Source organism: Alosa sapidissima, chromosome 9 (assembly GCF_018492685.1).
Source record: "Alosa sapidissima isolate fAloSap1 chromosome 9, fAloSap1.pri, whole genome shotgun sequence".
Classification (NCBI taxonomy): Eukaryota; Metazoa; Chordata; class Actinopteri; order Clupeiformes; family Clupeidae; genus Alosa; species Alosa sapidissima.
The window spans coordinates 2,673,385-2,694,989 of record NC_055965.1 but is presented as its reverse complement, the minus strand read 5'-3'; the positions used below and the strand labels follow the sequence as shown (position 1 = coordinate 2,694,989).

At 44.5% G+C, this 21,605-nt stretch overlaps 1 protein-coding gene across 1 annotated transcript; it reads right to left on the bottom strand.

Annotated features, from left to right (window-relative positions):
* Window positions 1-220: 220 nt before the first annotated feature.
* Window positions 221-20,999, bottom strand: abcc6a (ATP-binding cassette, sub-family C (CFTR/MRP), member 6a). Its single transcript, XM_042103791.1, has 31 exons — window positions 20,791-20,999; window positions 18,701-18,877; window positions 18,120-18,245; window positions 15,834-15,971; window positions 13,906-14,028; window positions 12,606-12,667; window positions 12,347-12,478; window positions 11,435-11,641; window positions 10,302-10,479; window positions 9,968-10,129; window positions 9,738-9,830; window positions 8,976-9,179; window positions 8,540-8,686; window positions 8,138-8,225; window positions 7,448-7,517; window positions 6,946-7,072; window positions 6,592-6,768; window positions 6,331-6,498; window positions 6,047-6,230; window positions 5,849-5,930; window positions 5,599-5,716; window positions 5,188-5,395; window positions 4,653-4,963; window positions 4,242-4,441; window positions 3,912-4,038; window positions 3,485-3,586; window positions 3,167-3,313; window positions 2,883-3,041; window positions 2,352-2,518; window positions 1,356-1,550; window positions 221-1,142 (listed from the first exon to the last, which is right to left on the bottom strand). Exons 1-31 carry the CDS (start codon window positions 20,830-20,832, stop codon window positions 1,034-1,036), a joined length of 4,530 nt encoding a protein of 1,509 aa, XP_041959725.1. The 5' UTR covers window positions 20,833-20,999; the 3' UTR covers window positions 221-1,033.
* Window positions 21,000-21,605: the final 606 nt, after the last annotated feature.

The following is a 21,605-nucleotide window of genomic DNA, read 5'->3' as shown; positions in this document are numbered from 1 at the left end:
TCCCATTCCATAGTCTGTGTTGTAGGCCTACAATTAGTTACTGAACAATATAGAACTTTAGACAACAAACAAGTTACAAATAAAGAAATACTGCAAATAGTTTGAGGTTTACAATATATGTAATACTTCTGTTTCTCATCAAGTCTGTTTGAATGACTGTGGTATATCTGCAACAGCCTCTCACTCTTGTTAAAACATGCTTTTTTCTGTTCTTTTAAAAAAAAAAAAAAAAAAGTCTGATTGTAAATTCAGGAGATTAGTTTGCCAACCTTTCCACCCCAGTCAAACATTTTATGTGTTTACTTTTCTGAAAATAATAAAGATACACACACAACATACTTGAAGAACACCACAACATACTTGGCATCTCTACATGCCTTTCCCATAAAATACTAAATGGTTGGTTGGAGAGTCAGGCTCAAAAGTCTTTCCTAGGTCAGTGAGGCAGTATGTCAGTAAACATATTTGTCCCAGTTTCTCTTATCACAAGATCTTGTGAATCTACAGAAACAGAGTTGTCAGGCAGGCTTCTATACTCCAATCTATGGAATGTATGGTCTTCATGAAATGCTTCATCGCTCTATAAGTAAGGCTTATGTAAAACAAATTGTACTTTTTATTATTATTCACATTCATCAATACTTTGAATTCTTTTGGAGTCATCGCAGCTCAGCTGTATCTCTCTGAAGTATAAACAACTATTTACAAGTTTGTGAAAATCCTGCATGAGAACTATTGCGATGCTTACAGTACCTGTCTTCATCTTATCCTTCCCCACCTTTCTATGTGAGCATTAGTGAGACCCACCACAGAAATGGAGGACTAAAAAAAGCTGCAGCTTCACATGCTAAATTAAGTGTGCATCAGTGTGCTCTTGAGCACCCTCTTCAACCTGAGTAAAAGGTTCAATTTAAACTTGGCACGACCACAGCCTGCAAAGTCAATTCTTTGGTCTGGCACTAGTCTTTGTTGAGGCAAAAAGTCCGTCATCTGAACAGGGCCTTCCAATTTCTCTGGGGCCGGAGAGGACAAGTTATGCAAGCCCGGCTTCTCTGCACATTCTGAAGAAGTGGCCTCGTTTTGAGATGAGGTTTGCTGGGGAGTCCATCTCTTTGATGTTTCCCTTGTCCATGACAATGATTCTGGAAAAAGACAGGGAAAAACATTGTACCATAGGTTCAGCAAGAGTCAAGCTGAAATTTTCAAATATGCATTGTTCCACATGTTCCACAGACAGCTATTAGTCAGATTTATTTTAATTTTATGTAATGCTTCATCATTTGTGGAACACCAACTCTACCTACACTTTTCAAAACAGATCCTGTATTGATCAAAGGTTTTTGACAGCCCCTTACTTTGTGTAGTCCATGATGGTGTTGAGACGGTGGGCGATGGTCAACACCGTGCAGTCCTCAAACTGGCTGCGGATAGTGGACTGGATCAGGGTGTCCGTCTCAAGATCGACCGCTGCTGTGGCCTCGTCCAGGACGAGAACTTTGGTTTTGCGCAGAAGAGCCCGTGCCAAGCACACCAGCTGCCGCTGTCCAAGACTGTGTGATAGAACAAACAGCAGACAACTCCTTAACATTCTGATGAAATAATTAGCATGACATTCACCAAACCATAGCTGAAATAAAATCTTTTTTTTTTTTCACTTGTTATTTACTTTCGAGTTCCATTTAAGCAATATAGCACGAGTGAGAGTGGGCTCGGCCTCCGGCCTCGTGGCTACGGCCGAACAACACCCGTGGGAATATCCATGACCAACCCCACGATCACGAGTGCTATATTGCTTTTATACAACAATTCTACCACAAACATAGTCTACATTGCAGAACCACTCAACTTTATTAATGTATAGTGAATAAATGTTACACTACTGTGCACAGCCTGACGTGACGATGCTAGCACGTTAGCAGCGGTTAGCTAATTATGCTAACGTTAGTTATCTACAAGTCTCCTCCAAGTGACAATCATATTATACACAATGCTGGCAATGCTGAGAACAATTAGCATCCTCGTTTATCTTACTTACATTGAGTTGACTGTGTGGCTTAATCCACAGATGTGGTGAAGCATTGCTTCGTTATGGTTTGCTAAGGAGTAACCCATTGCTTGAAATAGTGGAGAGCTGGGTGTCAAATCTTCGCATTGTATCGAGGAGTGATTTATTATTAGTCTGAGTTGAAATGTCCAGGGATATTCCAACTCATGGAACGTCACTCGGCCAATCAGAAACAAATAAATAGTTCCATAGAACCCAATTGTTGTATAATCTACAATAATATGGCAGGCAGTTGATATTAATCGATTCCAGAAGAATCAGCGGTAGGTGCATCATGTTGTCTTACCTGAGGTTCTCGCCTCCCTCGGAACACTCATAGTTGAGCTTGTCTGGCAGTCCAGACACAAAATTCTTGAGGTGAGCCAGTTCGAGGGCACTCCACACCTCCTCATCAGAATAGGCATCAAAAGGGTCCAGGTTCATTCGGAGGGAGCCGGAGAACAGCACAGGATCCTGAAGAGGGAGGAATTACACATGGTCATTACAGATGTGCTGATGATGACTGAAGTTCATTTGTTTGAAACAATCACTGATGAAATGATGCTACTGCCAGTGTTTTCCTGAAAAGCTTTCTTTGCATTATGCACTGCAGCAGTGATTTGGCAAGAATATATGATAACTGTCCCAATAACTGACTTGATAACTGAAGGTATTTGTGAGTAGGTCTTCTCATCTCCAACTTTATTAAGCATATAATTCACTGCTGACATTGCTGGATACCTACAGAATCAGGTGAGGCTCAGGATCATTGCTCAGGGGCAAAAGAGCTGTCTCGACAATAAATTCCAATAATTACAGAGTATAACAACAACAATACCTGTGGGATGATGGTGATACGGGATCTCAGGTCATGAAGGCCGATCTCTGCGATGTTGACCCCATCGATGAAGATCTTTCCTTTGGCTGCCTCCAGAATCCGGAAGATTCCCAGCGCCAAAGAGGACTTCCCCGCTCCTGTCCGTCCAACAATTCCAATCTAAAATAGAAGAGGAAGTAGGAGTAATTGAACTTGAGTTGGAATTGAGGCGCTGAAGTTACAGTTTAAAATACACTGCCTTTTGATATGTTATTATGAAACCGCAGCTGCGCGGTTCTACTGACCTTCTCCCTCTTCTGGATGTCCACCGAAATGCCCTTCAGCGCCCACTCCAGGCCTTTGCGGTACTGGAGGCCGTACTCATGGAATTCTATCGTCCCGCTCTCTGGCCAGGCCAGGGGTAAGGAGCTGCCCTCAACCGTCCAAGGTGCCTGAAATTTGATAAATATTTTTCATGGTGTTATGACAGTGGTGTTACAAAAATAAGGCTTTAGCATGTTATGTATAGCAGTGATATTTTTTACATATTGATGGAAGAAGGTTTATGGCTGCTAAATGAATGAAGACCACATCTGACCAGGGGTCATTAAAGGTACGCTCACCTCTTTTGCTGTGTCGGCATATTCCTTCACTCTCTCCACTGACACAATGTTGTTTTCCACATCTGTCCAAGACCGTACAATCCAGCTGAGTATAGCTGTCACCTGTAACACATGGATCAGCATCAAGTTTGAAATGTCAGTTATACTTTGTGGCTTGGTTTTGGTTTTGCAAGTTTTTATGCAACCATGTTGTGTAACAAAAGATTCATAAAGATTTTGTCTTTCCACAGCATTTGTTTAGAACAGGGGTGACCACAAATTGAGAAACCAAGAATAATAGGAATCAGAGGCAAGAGAGGGCAGCTCTCTGAACTGAGGTTAGACAGTAAATTCCTCTGAGAACGGGAAAAGGAACAAGGTTTCTATTGTTGACTGTGTTTCACTACTCTCTTTTGGTTTTACTGTGTGTTCACCAAAGTATGCTTACCTGAAGGGAATGTGATACAGCCAGACCGACAATACCAGGGCTTAGGGTGTCCTTTCCCATCACAGACAGAATTGCGGCTGCTAAGACAACCCCATTGCCAAGGAACTCAAGGTTCACTGCAAGCCACCTGTGGAAGAAACACAAATCAGTCACGACACTTTAATCATTCTGCTCACAAAATGTACTAAAATAGCCCGTTTACTTAAGGAGGAGGGCAATACCACCATCTCATAAAAAGCTGATGGTAATAACAAAGAAATGGTCTTAGCAGTGAAGGCTTTGGATTTTGGTGACTTGGTGATTGCTCTGGGATCATATGTGTTTTCTAACCTGGTGGCCACGAAGCGAGGAAAGTAGGCTGTCTGATTGAGGTCCACCCTGTGGTTGGCCTGCTGGATGAAGCGGGACTGCTCGCCAAAGGCACGGATGACGCTCGCACCCTGGACCGTCTCGTTGAAGTGGGTGTAGATGGGCGAGCGACTGACTGCCTCCAGTCGACGCAGCTGGCAGGATGTGGCCACGTAGAAACTCTTTTGCCGCAAAAGAAGACGAAAAGAAAACCACCAGTTTTAGTCAAACCCAAAGAGCCACAAAAGGTTTTCCAGCCATAGCCACCATGGTTTCACTCAACATCTGTGTCAGCAGAATTGGGAGAACCTGCCCCTACTTCAACACCAATATCAGTTTATCTGGCTAGTCTTAGAAAGACTCATATATCTCAAAATGGAGGCCAGAACATACCTGCACAAAGGCGTACAGAATCGCCAAGGGCAAGATGATCACAGCAGCGAAGGGAGTCGCCAACAGCACAATGATGCAGACCTCCATCAGCTTGAAGAAGTAGTTCAGCATCATCTTCAGGCCCTCTGGAATCATGCAGTCGATGGCGTCGATCTCTTTAGCGAAGCGGTTCAGGAGGTTGCCGCTGGGTGTGGTTTCAAAGAAGGACATTGGGGAGTGGAGCACATTGTTCAGGAGGTCCATGTGCAGGTGGCGAGAAGCAATGATGCCCCCCACAGAGATCGCCACAGTGGTCCCAAAGATACCAATCCCTTAAAAAACAAATCACAAAACTGTCAGTGTTACAGGGAGAAGCTGATGGTAAACAGAATGTCAAAATATGTACAAAACGTATATTAATTCATTTCTAGAATATACCCAACAGTTAGGTTTGACATTTTTTGAAAAGTTGTACCCATCTTAACTCATTATTCATAAATGACATCTTCTAATCAACTGCCCTGATTAATCCACACATAAAAGTTATCTTTCTTACCTTGAGCGAAGCCCAGGGCCCCGTAGACTGCCAGCTTCATGTCTGTGTTGACCTGCGTGCCGTTCACCACGGGCTCGTCGGCCCACATGCTCAGCCAGTAGCTGTAGGACAGAGAGGCGGCCTGCTGGAAGACGTACAGGAACACCACGGGCAGAATGAACGCCAGGCCAATGGTCCGGAAGTACTCCATGTACATCTCCAACTTCACCTGCAACCAGACACAGAACAGTGTGGTCAACACATGAGCAGACACTGAAGTAGTCTTTAAGGTCACCATGTTGAGGCTTGAAAGCCTTTTGGCACATTTGGTGGTCTCTGGCAGAACCACCTCATGCCTGAGTAACAAGAGCATTGTGCTTGTTATAGCTTGCCTGATAAGCTCTCATGGTATAGCATGGGAACTGAACTTACCCTGCCGGTGCGGGCCTTGTCAGCCTCAGTTAGCTTCCCCAGGTCCTCTGGCATCGGCTCAGGGTCTGAATCTGCCATCTGCTCCATGTTCTGTATTATGACACTGTTCCTGTCACCGCTGAGGAGAAGAAGAGGTTTGAGGATCACCATGTTAGTCAAATGTTCTACCAGCCGGAGGAATACTCATGTTGAGATTTGTTTTATTTATAATTCCAGTGAACAGAAGTGGCCTGGTCGCTTGCGTCCATACCCGATGAGCTGCTCTTGTGAAAGATCTCTTGAAAATGGCATGAAGTCAGTCACACTCAAACGAGAGATGGACTTCCTTGATCCTAGAGCAAGACAATTCATTTGATTATCCTCAGTGCCTTAAAATAATACGTTTAGTCTCCCGAGCACTCTGTAGAGAGAGCACATATCAGAGAACACAGAGGAGCAAATGAATTACCCTTTTGCGTGGTGCTTTCTTTCCTTTCTGTGGTGGCAAAGTTACGGATGAAGTCGGCAAAGGCTCCTTTCCGACTCAGGAGCTCCTGATATGAGCCGCTCTCTGTAATCTCCCCGTCTACCAGGACTAAGATGAGGTCAGCTTGAGGCAGAAAGCCCATTCCGTGGGTCACCAGCACACGTGTCTGCAAAGAGAATCATCGATTAACATGGTACTTTAGTAGCGTGTACACCAGAGAGGTTTAACACTAGACACATGCAGGTGTAAATGAGTGCGTAGTGTACCTTGTCTCTGAGCACGCCCTTAGGTCCGATGACCTTGTCAAATATGTGCTGGCCCACATGTGCATCCACAGCAGACAGGGGGTCATCTAGGAGGTAAATATCCGCTTTCCTGTAGACGGCACGTGCCAGACTCACTCGCTGCTTCTGCCCACCTGAAAGGTTCAGGCCCTAGAGAAGAAAAAGATAAACATCTGTTGGACCAGCTGTCCTGACAGTGAAAGGTGAAGTGCACGCAGCTGTGTGTGATCCTGAGGACCTCACCTTCTCCCCGATCTCAGTTGCGTCTCCAGCAGGCAGGATGTCCAGGTCAGGCAGCAGGGCGCAGGCCTCCAGCACGCGCTGGTACCAGCTCTTTCTCTTCTCCAGGCCAAACAGGATGTTGTCATGCAGGGTTGCGTTCTGGATCCAAGCTTGCTGAGGAACATATGCTACAGAGCCCTGAGAGCAACAGAGGATGAGGTCTTTAAAAATTTGAATCTCATATACCCTTTCATATACACAAGAAATGTGTTCTGAACAATGCATGAATGTATAATATCGTTATAAGGAGTTACATGTTGTTTATTTAAGGGCATTCTCAAGGTTTTAGGTCATGGTGTATAAAGGTTTTCTCACCTTAACAGAGACAGAACCACTTCTCCTTTCTGTGTCCCCAAGCATGGCAGACAAAAGTGAGGACTTCCCACTACCAACATGGCCCACTACTGCAACCAGAGAGCCACAGGGAACTCGAACATTAATCCTGCGAACAGAAGAAAAGGAAGGGATTCAAACAGTGACCGAGGCTGATATAGTTTATCCACATCTTTATACATTCATATGTTGCATAGTTCATTCATATCTTTATACATTCATATGTTGCATAGTTCATTCATATCTTTATACATTCATATGTTGCGTATAGTTCATCCACATCTTTATACATTCATATGTTGCATAGTTCATTCATATCTTTATACATTCATATGTTGCATAGTTCATTCATATCTTTATACATTCATATGTTGCGTATAGTTCATCCACATCTTTATACATTCATATGTTGCATAGCTCATCCATATCTTTATACGTTCATATGTTGCGTATAGTTCTGCTTATGGCATCATCACTAGCATACCTTCTTAGACAAGGAGTGCTGTCTTTAGACCAAGAGAAAGTCCCATTGTCAATGATGACACCTTCTTCATCTGAAAATACAGGGAAAGAATTTTCACTCAGTCGCTATAAATCATAAATTAATGTACTTTGAACTATGTGTGAGTTTTAACCAATATATAAAACATAACAACTGTAAGTGGTTCTTTCACAGCAGTGAGAGTTTCAGTTCAAAAATAACATTTAGTTGCTAAATTGTTTTTGCTCCGTAATGACATGACATCAAATTAGCTGCATTTTGGAAAATGACTATGATTCAATTTTATGAGGTGCTAGAGGACGTGTTGACAGATTCTGAGGTGTGTGTGTGTGTGTGTGTGTGTGTGTGTGTGTGAGTGAGAGTGAGTGAGTGTGTGTGTGGGGTGGGGGCTGAACATGTTTGTGTTCCACTTCAAGCACAAGCATTATATCTCATGAGACCTGTGCAGTGGCGTATGAGTGGCACTCTAATTGCTCTCAGTCTTAGTCACTGCACTCAGGATGTGAAAACATACCAGCATGTAACTGTGGAATTCAACAGATGTAAACAAGACATTCTCTCTCTGTCTCATCTCCATTCATTTAATCGTTCTGTGTGAATCCAGACAAAGTGATTTTGTATGGCGAGTTGTTACTAGAGCTGTACTTAAGCTACCTCAGACAGGTCGCTCACCTGATTTGAAAGGCTCCCGGACCACACTGTCTGACTGCAGTTCTTCTTGGCAAAGAAATTTTCCCAATCGCTTCAGTGACACGATGGCCTAAAACAGAAATACATTTCTTAAATACATGATTCTCTATTTTAGTCAGACTTGCATACAATACAGTTGTACTTTTAACTAAAACTAAACTAAAAGAAGAAAAGGACAGAAGAATTTGTTATGAAAGGGAAAGTTATTCTTTCTTGAGTTTATGAATGGACTCCGTAGTGAGGATCTCCTTCACACAGTGTGAGCTAGGCGTGTTAGTGTGAGGTTTGGCCTTCATTCATGAATGTGCTCGCTTGGGTGTGGGGACCTTGTCCCTGCGGAGGGAAAGTCCAGTGCAGGGCATGTTGTCTGAGGGGGAGTGGTACCTGCATTGTGGTGCTCATGGCAAAGGGCAGCTGGCTCAGTGGTGTCTTGAGAATGTTGATCAGTGCCATGGACACAAAGACCTTCTGGGCATCCAGCACGTTCTTATCATCGATCATGACATACACTCCAAACATGGCAAATGCAATCTAAGCAGGGAGGGACAAAACAATAATTTAGGATTAGGGGATATACATTTCAATTTTAGTACAAGTAAGTACAAAATAAATGTACAAATTATTTATGCAAAATTATTTATCACTATGGTGTTGGACAATCATTTCTGGCAACTTCAAAATATGAATAAAGGTACAGATTCTCACTTCACCCGTCGCAGAAGAGCACCTGAGCAAGGAATTATCTGAAGTCCCCTGAGCGCCCTAAGCCCCCTTTGTCTTATGAACACAGGTAATTCCATTTCAGTCTCACAGTACGTACCAGGAAGGAGGAGGAGTTGAAGGAGGCTATGGAGATGGAGTAGAGCACCTGGGACTTCTTCAGGGCGTTCAGCTCCTTCTCCCTGTAGCCCAGCACCTGCTCCAGGAAGGCCTTCTCCCAGGCGTAGAACTTCAGGATTTTGATTCCGTTGAGAATCTCATTCATTAACTTGATTCGTCCATCCATGTACTTCATTTGCATCTCCTACAGAGTTATCAAAACATGTTGAGATTTAGAGAGAGGAGATGGGCAGCCCACAGACATCCTTCAGGAATGTTCTGTAGAGCATTTCTCTTCTTCTTTTCTCCTGTAACGGCCTCTAGTAACTCAGAAGACAATGTGCTATTAACAGTAAAACAGGGACAAAATATTTGTACAGTATTAGTCAGAGTTTTAGCATCACAGACAAGCCAACAGCTATAAAACCGCGACCACAGATGAGATGTTCTCTAGTCGAGAAGTGCTTCATTCATGTCAGGTCAGGGACAAAACATGCCTCCTTTCCAAAAGAAATGAAAAATATTTAACTTTTACTGTCCCTTTTTTCTATTGTGGTTTTGTGTCATCTCAACAACATGAAGAACATTAAAGGGATGACCCAGCCTGTACTCAGCCCGCACGCCCACACCTCCCTGCCCTCTCATCTAAACCAGCTGTGGAACACTGACCAACGGTCAGGCGTCTAATGCTCTGTAGAATTTGGCAGGAGCCAAGGACAGTAACCCACTGAGCTTGAAAGCTTCTATGCCAATCATACTGTACCTGCAGTTTGCTCCTGTGTTTGGCAATGAATCCGTTGACGGGGAAGATTAGGATGACTGTAGCAATGCCAGCCAGAGCTGAAGGGCCCAGGTGCTGAGGAGACAGGATCATTAGTCGTTACATTATGTCACATAAATACATACATTTAGAGGGTATTATGACATTACGTAACATAAATACATACATTTAGAGGGTATTATAGGACACGCTAACAACTCAGTGGTCCATACCTGCCAGAGGAAGAAGAGGCAGAGAGTGATCTCGATGGGAGCCAACCAGACAGCATTGAAGTACACCACAAAGTCCATCAGCTTCTGGGTATCGGCAGACACCAGGTTCACAATCTCTCCCACTGTGCACGTGCGGCGAGACGCACTGCTTATGATCAGAGACTGAAAAGCAAACCAGTACACACAGACAAGAAGTTACGGGATGCACACTAAGTAGCAAACAGCAGTTACAATCTGCAGTAATTTCAACTGAATATATTTTTGGAATTCAGTCCAGAAAGAACTGCAAAAACATGTGTTCACTACATTGGTTGACAGGGCTCTGAAGACACACCTTTCTGTAGACCAAGCCCATGACAGCAGTCTTCACTCGCATGCCCACAGTGAAGCAGGAGTACATGTACTGGTGGTTAAAGAGCGACTGCAGGCAAGACAGCATGAACATGAGACATGCATAGAAGTAGCCTTTCCACAGAGGGGCGTCCGTCTCATTTATGAAGCCCAACAGCAAACTATGAGGGCAGAGAGAGGGGGGGCAGAGTGACAGAGACAGAGAGAGAGAGATATGCTGGAGTTATGGTACACTGGTGAAGTCAACTTTGCCATTAAGACATTGTAACAGTTAACTGAAATGTTATGTGGAAATATGTGCTATTGAAGTCATTTAGAGTTTAGGGAACATGTTTTATTCATAATCCTAAGATTCTTGAGAAATGCTTAATGGCTTGGGCCATAAGTAGTTACCATAGTTCCATGACAAAACACCTCCTTAAATATGTGTCACCTAATAATTCACAGGTAATGGATTCCAGTACAGGGAGAAAGGCCTATGAATGGGAGCCTACTCCATCTGTCTCTACTTTAAGCTGCAGGACTCAGACATGGCTTCCTCAATGAGGCCATTTGACATGAGGCATTCAGCCACCCAGCCACCACAACTTTCACTGCATTGTCAACAGAGCTGTGTCCTGTAGCAGGTCAACAGTGGGATGCAGCATGGGCCACACACACCAGAGCTCCTGAGCTCCTGGTCCTCTTGGGGCTGAGCAGGACCCTGACACTGTTGGCCGGCTGCTTGCTGCGGCGAGCCAGTCTGACCACAGCCTCCACGGTCTGGCTGCCAACACACATACAGCCTGCAGCTGCAGGGCCTGATGGTTGTGTCTCAGTAGAGACTGGCCAGGACTGTCAAGCTTTTCTTAGACTTTCTTATGCAATAATCTAGTTCAATTAGTTGCTTCATTTTGACAGATACTGTATCTGTCAACATAACTTCCTGGTGCTACTAGGGTTTCAGTGAAGGACTCACTATTTTCTGTTTGGAAGTTCTGGACTGACTGTTTTCTTCAGACTTCATCTGGACAGATATTGCGGTCTCATATCATTTGTCATTTACAACAACAAATCATCTGAAGAGGCTAAAAAGACAAATAGTTTGTGATCTTGTAGGTGTTGTAGGCCTCTCACCTGAGCACCTGTGGAATGGAGAACATGAAGGCATCGTGGATGACCAGGCACAGAGTGCCCGTCAGGAAGTAGGGCCCGAAGTTGCGGGCGAGTGTGCGCAGCAGGCAGAAGCCCGAGCTCTGCTCCTTCTTCAGCTTGTGCAGGAGCTGGGCCTGTTCTGGCAGCCTGGAGCCCAGGGCTACGCTGGCACTCATGCTCTTCTCCTGCCTAGCGACACAGGGACAGACAGACGTCAGCCTCACACACACTGCTCACGTACCTCACAATACACACTCTAATTCAAAACAGAAAACAAGACAATCCTGGGGGAAAATATTTTATATCATTCTGTGTACGCCACTGTGCCTGCAAATCTAATATGGTGGAGCTCTGTTCGGCCGTAAAGGATATTACTGCAACTCCATGGGCAGACCTCGGACATGTCAGTGCTTTACATGATCTCATGGAACTTAACAACAAAACTTCAAAGCTTAAGTGATTTAACATGCTAACAAATGTCACAGGCATCTTGTGTTCAGCAACCTAAAGCTCAAATGGACCCATCTGACCTGTTTTCTGCCTTAAGGCTGTGGCCAGTGTCGTTTGACTGGGGATTTGATTACTTGCTGTTTAATGGTTAAGGCAGCAACAGCAACTAGACAGGCATTGCCTTTAAATACCAGTGTGCCAAAATGTCACAATTTTTATTACCAGTGAGCTTTAGCAAAGCAAGGACTGAAAAGCATATGCTGTTGGTGGGGAGGTGACATTTTTAACAACATTCTGCCATATCATATTTACACTGACCTATTTTCACAGCACAAACTCACAGTGCTTCCAACTCTGTCTCTGTATCTGTTGGTGACCATGCCAAAGTTAGTACTTTCTTTCTACATATGTGTGTGAATGTCTCTGGTAGCGATGGTGTCTTACTGTTGGAGCTTGCTGCATACTGAAGTCCACTCTTCCTGTAAGTTGGAGATGATCTTGTTGGAGGTGTCCTCCTCACGTAAAGACCACAGATCCTCTGCCTGCAGTGGAGTCCGATAACCCTTGACCACAAGCCTTGTGAGTGAATAAGCAAACACACATACAAACAGAAATAAGAACATTTTCCATTTCTGCTGGCTGCCATCAATGGATTCATCTTACACAGAGTTTACGGGGGAACAACTTTGAAAAAATCTCTTACCCACTGAACCACCAGAAGAGTCCCTTGGACAGAAAAGATGCATCGCCAACCGGACATGGGTTCTGTAAAAGGACAAATATTTTGGTTATGACTACAACCACCGGAGGACTAGAATAAGCCCATGTTTGTCTAAATGAGGATGCTCATTGGGATGCTCTCTCTTAAGTGGACTATTACAGGCTTTGGATGTTATTTCAAAAGACTCCATGAACTGCCTGACCTCACAGCATTGAGCAAGTCCTCAACCTCTTTACAATACTCCTACTTCAAGTCCGCAGTCTTCCTGTGTATGTCTTACCACCCTTCAGTTCAAGACTGTAATGAAGTTCTCTAATAGATATTCTTTTGCATTTACATCAACTGACAGTTTGAATTGTGCCATACAGTATAGTTATATGATAAAGCACAACCTAAACATAGCTTTTAAAATCCCTCTCCCATGCTGGATCAGTGCGTGAGGTGGTGGGGTATAAAGTGTGCAGACACTCAGAGGTGCTCTGTCCATGAAGAACTCTGTGCTCATGAGTGGGCTCCGCATGACTTACTGATGACACGTCACCGCCTACTAGACCACAGCGTCCCCCCCCAGCCCCCCCCCCCCCCGCCCCTCTCCCAGACTCGCCCCCACACCGGAGATCCCACCCCGCACTGGAATAACAGCCCAGGAAGTGACTGGGCCAGGAGTGGACCATGGGTGGGGCTCCCGTCTGTGGCTTCCACCCATTCCGACCTCATGGCAGTCGGCAAACACACACTGAGCAACATTTGGCTCGTTTTTTTTTTCATAACGCTTGTTTTCCTGTTTTCCGCCGGATATGTTGCGTCACAAGGCAGTGTTACAGCGCTGATTCATGACTCCATTTGTGTAGGAAACTGACTCTGTAATGCATGTGTGAGGTTTACATTGATATACTGTGCGTGGGCTGATTCACATGGGAGACTGAGATAGATGTAGTGGTCAGAGAAGACACCAGTTATGGCCAAGAATATCATGAGTCATCTGAGAAGAAATGTTGCCCTTGGATAGAAAGGAAATATCTAGGCAAAGCCTGTACTGTAACTGTATTTTCCAGAAAGAATCTGTCTCATGTCTGGTTTTTAAAGGTCTATTCATTAAGGTATAATAAACCTCCACGTCAGTACATATGTGAGGTGCGTCAATTTCAACCACTGCATTTTTCTGCCTTCAAAACCTCTCTCTAGTTATCCCATATTAAAACAATGACAGACAGAGTAGAGCATTCTGTGTGCTTCTGTTGAGGTCAGAGCTGAGACCCAGAGTCCAGTCGAGTCCTCTCACCTTTTCATGGGACTCTTTACCACGAGGCCTCTGGTCAGAAAAACAGCTGAGGACCAGCTGGGCCAACTGCAGGGCAAAGTAGGAGAAGAAGGCCAGGTACCGCACAAAGTCTGGTGACAAGCCCTGCAATACATATCATTCACAAATTAAAGTGGACGACAACGTACAAAGCATGTAATGATACTGTAACCGTATACATGTGATAACAAATATGGTGCATAGAATGTGGTAGTGACTCCAGTTACATACAATTATTTCGATACACTATACATTGATGTTTTGATGAAATGATTTGTGAGAAGATGCCAGAAGGGGACCAAGGCCATTAATTAGAGGAGGAGGAGAGATGACATAGAGGTTTGGTGGCATACCAACAGGAAAAATCTCATGTGTACACCACAGCAAGATACCACACTGTGGGATTTCCCATCATCAGATGAGACCATGTTCCCAATCTCTAGCCACACATCTCCCAAAAGATCTCCCATTGCCATGGCAGCGCACACATGAAACCACTTTCACATGCAACCACTTACTCTCTCATACAACCACTTACTCTGCCTTATGTAAATATTATCTCTGTTATGTATGTTTATGTTCATGCATTTAGCTGACATTTTGGTCCAAAGGGACTTACGGATACCTCTGTATTTTCTGTGTAATATATAATGACCTTTTTGTTTGTTACAAATACAATTATGTAAATTATAAATAAATTATGTGTAGGCACCACAATGACTGGCTGCCAACGCCTACAGCACTCCGCTCTGTTCCGAGGTCCTTTAAGGGCTTCCCCATTTCCTACATGGCCATCATCACCCACTGGGGACTGGTGCACGCTGGGTAGGACTCTGATCCCGCATTAATGGAACCATAAAGCTTATTTTGAACAGTTAAGACAAATCATGGTGAAAACCAAAGTCTTTAATGGCCCTCTTTAAATAAATGTATTACGCATGAGAAGAATAGTAAAAAGCTTCCCAGTCACGCTATAGGCCATATCTGGAAATCGTAAGGTTGTGGTTGTGGGGCTGAGTCCTTTTGCTGGTTGGACAGGAGCCTGTGACCAATATTAGCCAATCCTCGCCCAGCATAAGCTGCTTATATGTTAGTTTGCGCATATAGCAGAATGTTGGCATTCAGGGCTATGTTTACCCCAGGCAGACTCTATGAACTGCTGCCCATCATGCCACAGCCAGACATCTGTAAAATCGTAGTAAACATCCTATCCACAATGCATTCCCATGCCAAGGACTGGAAGTGCATGCTCACCACAGAACAAAAGAGGGTCAGTTGGTTTTGAGTGGGTGAAAAAAATAGGTCATTGCAAAGCTGGCTCAGAGTTATAGCTCTGCAGATATAACTCCTGAAAAGTCAGCTTTTCACAGGCGAAGGTGAAAAAATGCTAAAAATGAGAGCTGAATATTTGGGGAAATAGGTCAACAAGAAACCTCTCCTTGTGTGTTGCAATAACTTTTTACAAATTTCCTGCTGCTCCATATTTTCTTCATACTACATCTGGACACAGCTATAACATTCTTTTGCGTTTGTGAGAACAATTCAGTCTATATCAAGACATACAATTTTACATGACTTCATGTGAATTACTTTTCCATATTTTCACAAAGCATGCAAAATATGTTTTGGTATGACCTACCCATGAGAATGTAGTGTGTGCAATGTCATCATTTGGCATGAGGCATCACATATCAGACCATGATAATGCTTTAATAACTTGTAATCTCTATCAGAGTACTTGTATTATGGTATGTATATACTTGTTATGTGACAACAAAGAAACACTCTTGCAAAGGTGGTACTAAGAGACCCAAAGTTGAAGTGATAGTCTCAGCGTTGTGAGTTTTGGGCGTGTGGTGTGAGATGCGTGCCCCAGATCGGGGGGTCTGTGTCAGTGTCATTTCTCTCACCTCCTCCATGGCCAGCTGGATCTTGGCCCGCAGGGGCACCAGCGAGCACACCACGGCCAGCAGCCAGAAGAGGAAGAGGAAGATGGAGGAGCGGCAGCCTCTCATGCGCTCCCACTGGACGATGCAGACAGCTAGCACCTGGACGTGGACAAAGCTGAGGTCAGACGCACATTCCATACATATAGGCCTCACTGTCCACACCGCTTTTATATCAATACTTAGCAGATGCCGCTATCCAAAAAGACTTGGATTGCTGTGTACGAAAAATCTGCTCATCAGCATGTACACTACAATGCTACATGCTACACCATGAAGGAGCTATTCATCTCCTGCTGTTCAAAGAAAACTGTAAAAATATATACTTCCAGACCCATCCATGTTAAGGCATTTACTCAGCCCAGTCAATGTGTTCACATTCTTTGGCATTCCTTCAGCAATGGTAGTTCAGTGATGCTGATTTAATCAACAGCACAATGTGAGTGAGATCTTGTTGCTCATAAAGGATCTCATGCATTTGGCTGTGCCAGTGTTTGCAGACAGACGTTAAATTGGGATTTCCCCGTCTGCCATGGCATCTGCTGCTCTCGACTGCCGTCCCTCATAAAACACCAGATACAGCGCGTGCCCTTTTGCCAGTGCCACAGTCCCCCTAATTACCCAGTCTCCTCATCCTGTGAAGGAAAACAAGTTTGCAACTCGCGTCAGATCCAGACAGTTCCAGCCTGGGGGGGGGTCACCCCTGTCTGTCTCACATACACAGTTAAGTTGGATTCATATCCATTTCAGCTCTACTTTTAGTTGCATGAGACATCATTTGTCATGTCAGCTCACTGGCAGGGGAAAAACAGGGTTTGAGTAGGTTTAATGGGAGCATCCGAGCTGCTCAGAGATGAGACATCAAAACCACAACCACCTCCAGGATTTTGTGCAAAGGAAGTAGTGTAAGTGCAAGGGCCAGTCGAAATGGTATAAAACATCATTATGCATTTAAGCTGGATTGAACTCCGTGCCATTCGCACAGAAAGGCACAAGTGGAACATGTTGGTTTTCATATCGAACTTTGATCCGACTCCACTGCTCCAGCGCTTTCATAGGAAACGAAACATCTGGGAGGTGGGTGGAAGTTAAAGTATTACTTAAGCCCTAAAACCCATTTCCCACCTAGTAATTACAGGGGGGAAGCTGTGAGCCTTTTCGGAACTTGAGCCGTTACGTCAGTGCCCTCTGCGTGCTGCCTCGGCCTCACTCAGTACCTCCCTATGGAGGAAGGAAAGAGGCCATTCTGGAGGCTGATCGCGCACTTCTAATTCGAATATGGGGGCAGGGCCCGGCAGCTAGTCAACACTTTGGTTGAAGGACCTCTGCATGTTTGCTGTCGTTTAGTCGGACTTACATAAGGGACCAGTCTTACGCAAGGAAAACCAGCTGCGGTATCAGTGGGAGGTGTTGGACCACGGAAGGGAATATTTTCGTAATATCTGTGTTTGTTTACGTCTGCCAGTGCCCAGTTAACTAACCTCAACTCCAGCAGGTTATTTCCCTTTTGCCTATCCTGAGTCGGTTTTAGACACAGGTCTGATTTTGAGATAGAACAGGCCAGGGCCATCATTGGGGTACAATTACAGGCTTTGATTCAGATAGACTGTTATGACCTGTAAGTGTTGCTGATATTGACTTAAGCGTCTGAGGTTACCGCAGGGGGGATTCGGAGTCTGGTCAGGGAGAATGTGTCTATGCAGGCCGTCGGCTGGGGCTCGGGGACGAGGATGAATTGCGGGGCAGTTTATGGGGCTGTGGGCTGCTGCAGCAGACATACTAGCCTAGTTCCCACTCCCATCCTGGCCACTCCCCAAACATGCGCCACAGTGGCACAGTCAGTCAGTCCTCGTGGCTGTGTAAACATACAGTAGTGGCCGTCACACGGCGTTAAAACTACCATTATGCAATTCTCTAAGAAATTTTGTGTAGAGGAAAATTGACTCATGGACTGGATGGTTGTTTGATGGCAATGGTCCAAAAAGCGACATATGAGATGGGAAAGGCGGTTGTGAGCCTGGCTTTCTTATGTTACCCATTTCAGAGAGTGCTCCTGATGATGATAGGGTTATGTGACTATTACTGGGCTTTTCACACATAGGCCATGTGGCATCAGCTACTTTCACAAACATTTGGATAATGAACATGATAGTAGCCCATGTGCATTTGATAACAAGAAAACTTTCTTGTTCAGATTCTACTGATAACAGGAGTTTTGTTTTGTAAGTGAAATGTGGGGGAGAACATTACCACAGTCATGCTACGGATGATGGGGTTGAGCAGGAAGACCATGTGATGTTGGATCTCCTGGTTCTTCATCAGCAGAATGTAAAAGAACTCCACGAAACCAAACGATGCCAGAAAGAAGCCCAGTAGCTGCATGGAAACAAGAAACATACAGGAAGACGGAAGGAGATCAGTCCGTTAATTGGCAACCAGATCCTCATGAGTTTGTGTAGCTATCAATTACCTTACAGTAGTGCAGTAAAATAGTAAAGTAAAATTATCTACTAAACATGTTCTGTCATGTTATAGCTAGAATACCTTTGTGATTATGTCTTAACTGCAGTCCACTTCTTTTTTCAGGGTATTGTAGTCTTTACAATTGTAAACCCTTATCACTTGACAACCCTCTAAACCACAGACCTTTTCCCTGTGACTTTTCTGCTGAGCACTGATGCATGAAATAGGCCACTAAGCCTGACATGTGCACTAGGTTTTTCACATTCTGTTGTACTGCTTTATAGAAGCTAGGCCAGTTAGACGTGCACACATGATGGTCTAGTATAACATTAATGAGTGCAGTTCTCTGTTCCTGCGGTCTGGCTCACCAGTTTTGCGCTGCAGAGGACCGAGACTGGAATACGCCCGCAGTCATGGCAGTACAGATGGAGGCAGTAGAAGGGGGCGCACACCCAAAGGTAGATACACGGGATCCAGACCAGCATTGTGTTCTGGAAGCACTGTGTCAGGTCAGGGTGAGGGGTGTACCATGTTGTGTTCCAGTCCTATGAAATAAAGCAAGGGGATATAAACATGAATATGAATAAACATAACTTATTTATTAGCCATGATTATGACAATTAGAAATCATTCTTGCACTAACATTTGCAGTGAGTGATGATGACGGATCTGGCATGGCCACCTCTGAGTAAGACATTTGGCTTAGGTTGCTAGCTCACTACTCTCAGCATCAAACCTGAAATGTCCTTGGGCTTGACCACACTGAATTTCACAGTTTACCTAACAGTCAGATTTGTTTTTATGAGTAAGGTTGTTGGGCACTTCTTAAACCTGAAAATGTGACCTCTGGACCACACATATTGGACAAACCTTGGAAACTGAAAATGAAACCGCAATTACTCAACAGCACAGGCGTCTAATAAGCTCTTCTTTTTTTTCAATAAGCTAAGTCATAAGCCAGCACTTTTCTAACTGGTAGTACCCGTCCATAAACTTTCCAAGTGCTGACACATGCATGGATGTCAGATTGCATCAAGACTGAGGAAAAAAATAAACGCAGGCATTGTCCCTATTACACAGGGACACTGGGCCGTCTGTCCGGCGCACGTCCTCGCTGTTTGTCGACTGTGCGATTGTGCGCGACGTAGCAGTCAGGATGAGGAGAGGGTGTAATTAGATGGTGGTAACGAGAGGAGGAAGCGTCTGACGGAGGGCAGACTAACCGCCAGACACCCGAGGGAAGGGGATAAACGACCACAAACAGTCTAGCACGACGCCTTGCGAGACAACAACAACACTTTGGCTATAGAAGTAAGCTACTAGCTGCGCGGTCAATTGCAGGTGTGAGATCCATACCAACTAGCTCAAATAGACTTTCAGTGTAGCCTATATTTAACAACTTGGACAGGCCTACTAAGCTACCGTACAGTTATTGCACCATGGTGTGTTGTAGGATTTTGTTGTGTTGTAGGATACTTACATTTGGCTGAGGTGACCTTGTGGCTACAAAGGTACACAAGAGTGCGTAATTGGACCTGTTAAAACGATGGTTCGGAGTAATCTCACCCTAGGGTCCTTTGCACCATGACCCCGAGCCAAACACCCTCCCAGAACCTGTTTTCCCTTGGTCGAACCCTGGTCGAGTAGCGCTGTCAGAAACTAATGAGTTTCTGCAGGCGTAATGGAACCAACTTTTATCTCGTAAATTACCCCACTAATAATGCCCTGAATGGTACGAAACTTCTACAGTATGTTCTTTACTCATAAAACGAGGCATTGAAAAGTGTGTAGGTATACCAGGAGTTTATTTAAATAACACTTGCCTGATGGATGATATCTGCTACTATACTGATGCTTTGACATTACTTTTGTGATTTGGGAAAAGCCCATAAAAGTCCTGGCCTGCCTGATGAAGACCCTGCTGGGTCGAAACGTTGTGTTATGTTTTTAACTCAATAAATTTAGCTCTTTTGGGAGATTGCAGTGTGCGGACAACTATTCTTCTTTTCTTTGATAGGCTCATTTATTTGTACATGTGCATCAGTAGATTTGGGGCACTAATATGTCTTACTGAATTAAGTTGGATGCTCATTGTATTCAAGATATTTGGATGTTTCAAAAAAATATCAATGTCAATTACAACAAGTGTCATTACAGTGTACTTACAGGTGCAAGTATCACATGGTACAATATTATTTACTGAGGAATAATAAAGGTGAATTTCATGAGACATTTCTAGACATGATATTTAGAAATTCATGTATATAATTTCTATGAATACATTGGGTACTTCTTGTATACTGGTGAATTAAGAACATTTGTATTATTATATTAATATTATCTCCATATGTGTTATGAAAATCATCCTCCAAACCAGAATCATAGAGTGAAGCTATATGAAACTATTCACATCTTCCAGACAGTAAGATCATGTTCTTGCTGGAGAAGGTGTACTCACCCAAAGGGGGTCCAGGCCACTGAGACTGCAGAGGGCATCCATTCACACTGCTGGTCCTTCAGCTGGGGCTGGATGCTGTGGCAAATCCTGGTCCTCAAGTTCTCTTCTGTCCCTCCGTGAGTCACCGTCTCCTTCACTCAGTCTCTCACTCAGTCAGTGAGTGTGTGTTCTGTGTAGAGCTCCTCCTTGGTCCTTCTCCTCCGTACCTTCTTCACTGAGCTCTGCTGCTCTGTCTAAGCCCCTGTCTGGCCTGGGCTGCTGTTTATGAATGCTCCTCGGCTTGCCAGCTTGTTAGGTGGGTGGAAATACTTTTTTCTCTCTCTCTCTCTTTCCCTCTCTCTCTCCCTCCCTCTTTTCTCACTCACTCACATACGTGGGGCTGGATCTTTATCAAAAGCCCCACCGAAGCTCCTCCTGAATAGCCTGACAGACAGGGCCCCACCCCAGCCGAGTCCTCAGCCCTTCTACACATCTCCTCCCCAGACCACAGGCTGGTGTGCCAAGCGTTGCTCAGGGCGAGCAGCTTCTCACTGTGTTTATGCACTGATAGAGATTTCACTTGTCCACATCAGTCATGGTTAAACTTCAGACCTCAATAACAAGCCTTAGAAACACCTGTATGCAGTTTATTTGACCATGTGTGTGTGTAGGACGCTGTCGCAGCCCTGCGGCTCAGCTGAGATTACGGCCGAAAAGGGTCTTGGGGAGCCGTAACCTCTGACCAAGCGCTAATTTACGGAGGGAAAGTTCAGTGGCTGCGCTCGCTATGTGCTGCTCTGCGTAACAGCTCTCTCTCTCCCTCTCTCTTTCACACA

Excerpts from the sequence above, each read along its gene's own strand:
- abcc6a (XM_042103791.1), bottom strand. The coding sequence starts at position 20,832 with ATGGATGCCCTCTGCAGTCTCAGTGGCCTGGACCCCCTTTGG. Across the intron at positions 11,642-12,346 it reads GTATGCAGCAAGCTCCAACA|GCAGGAGAAGAGCATGAGTG; the intron begins GTAAGACACCAT and ends CTGTGTCGCTAG. Across the intron at positions 9,180-9,737 it reads AACACAGGAGCAAACTGCAG|GAGATGCAAATGAAGTACAT; the intron begins GTACAGTATGAT and ends ATAACTCTGTAG.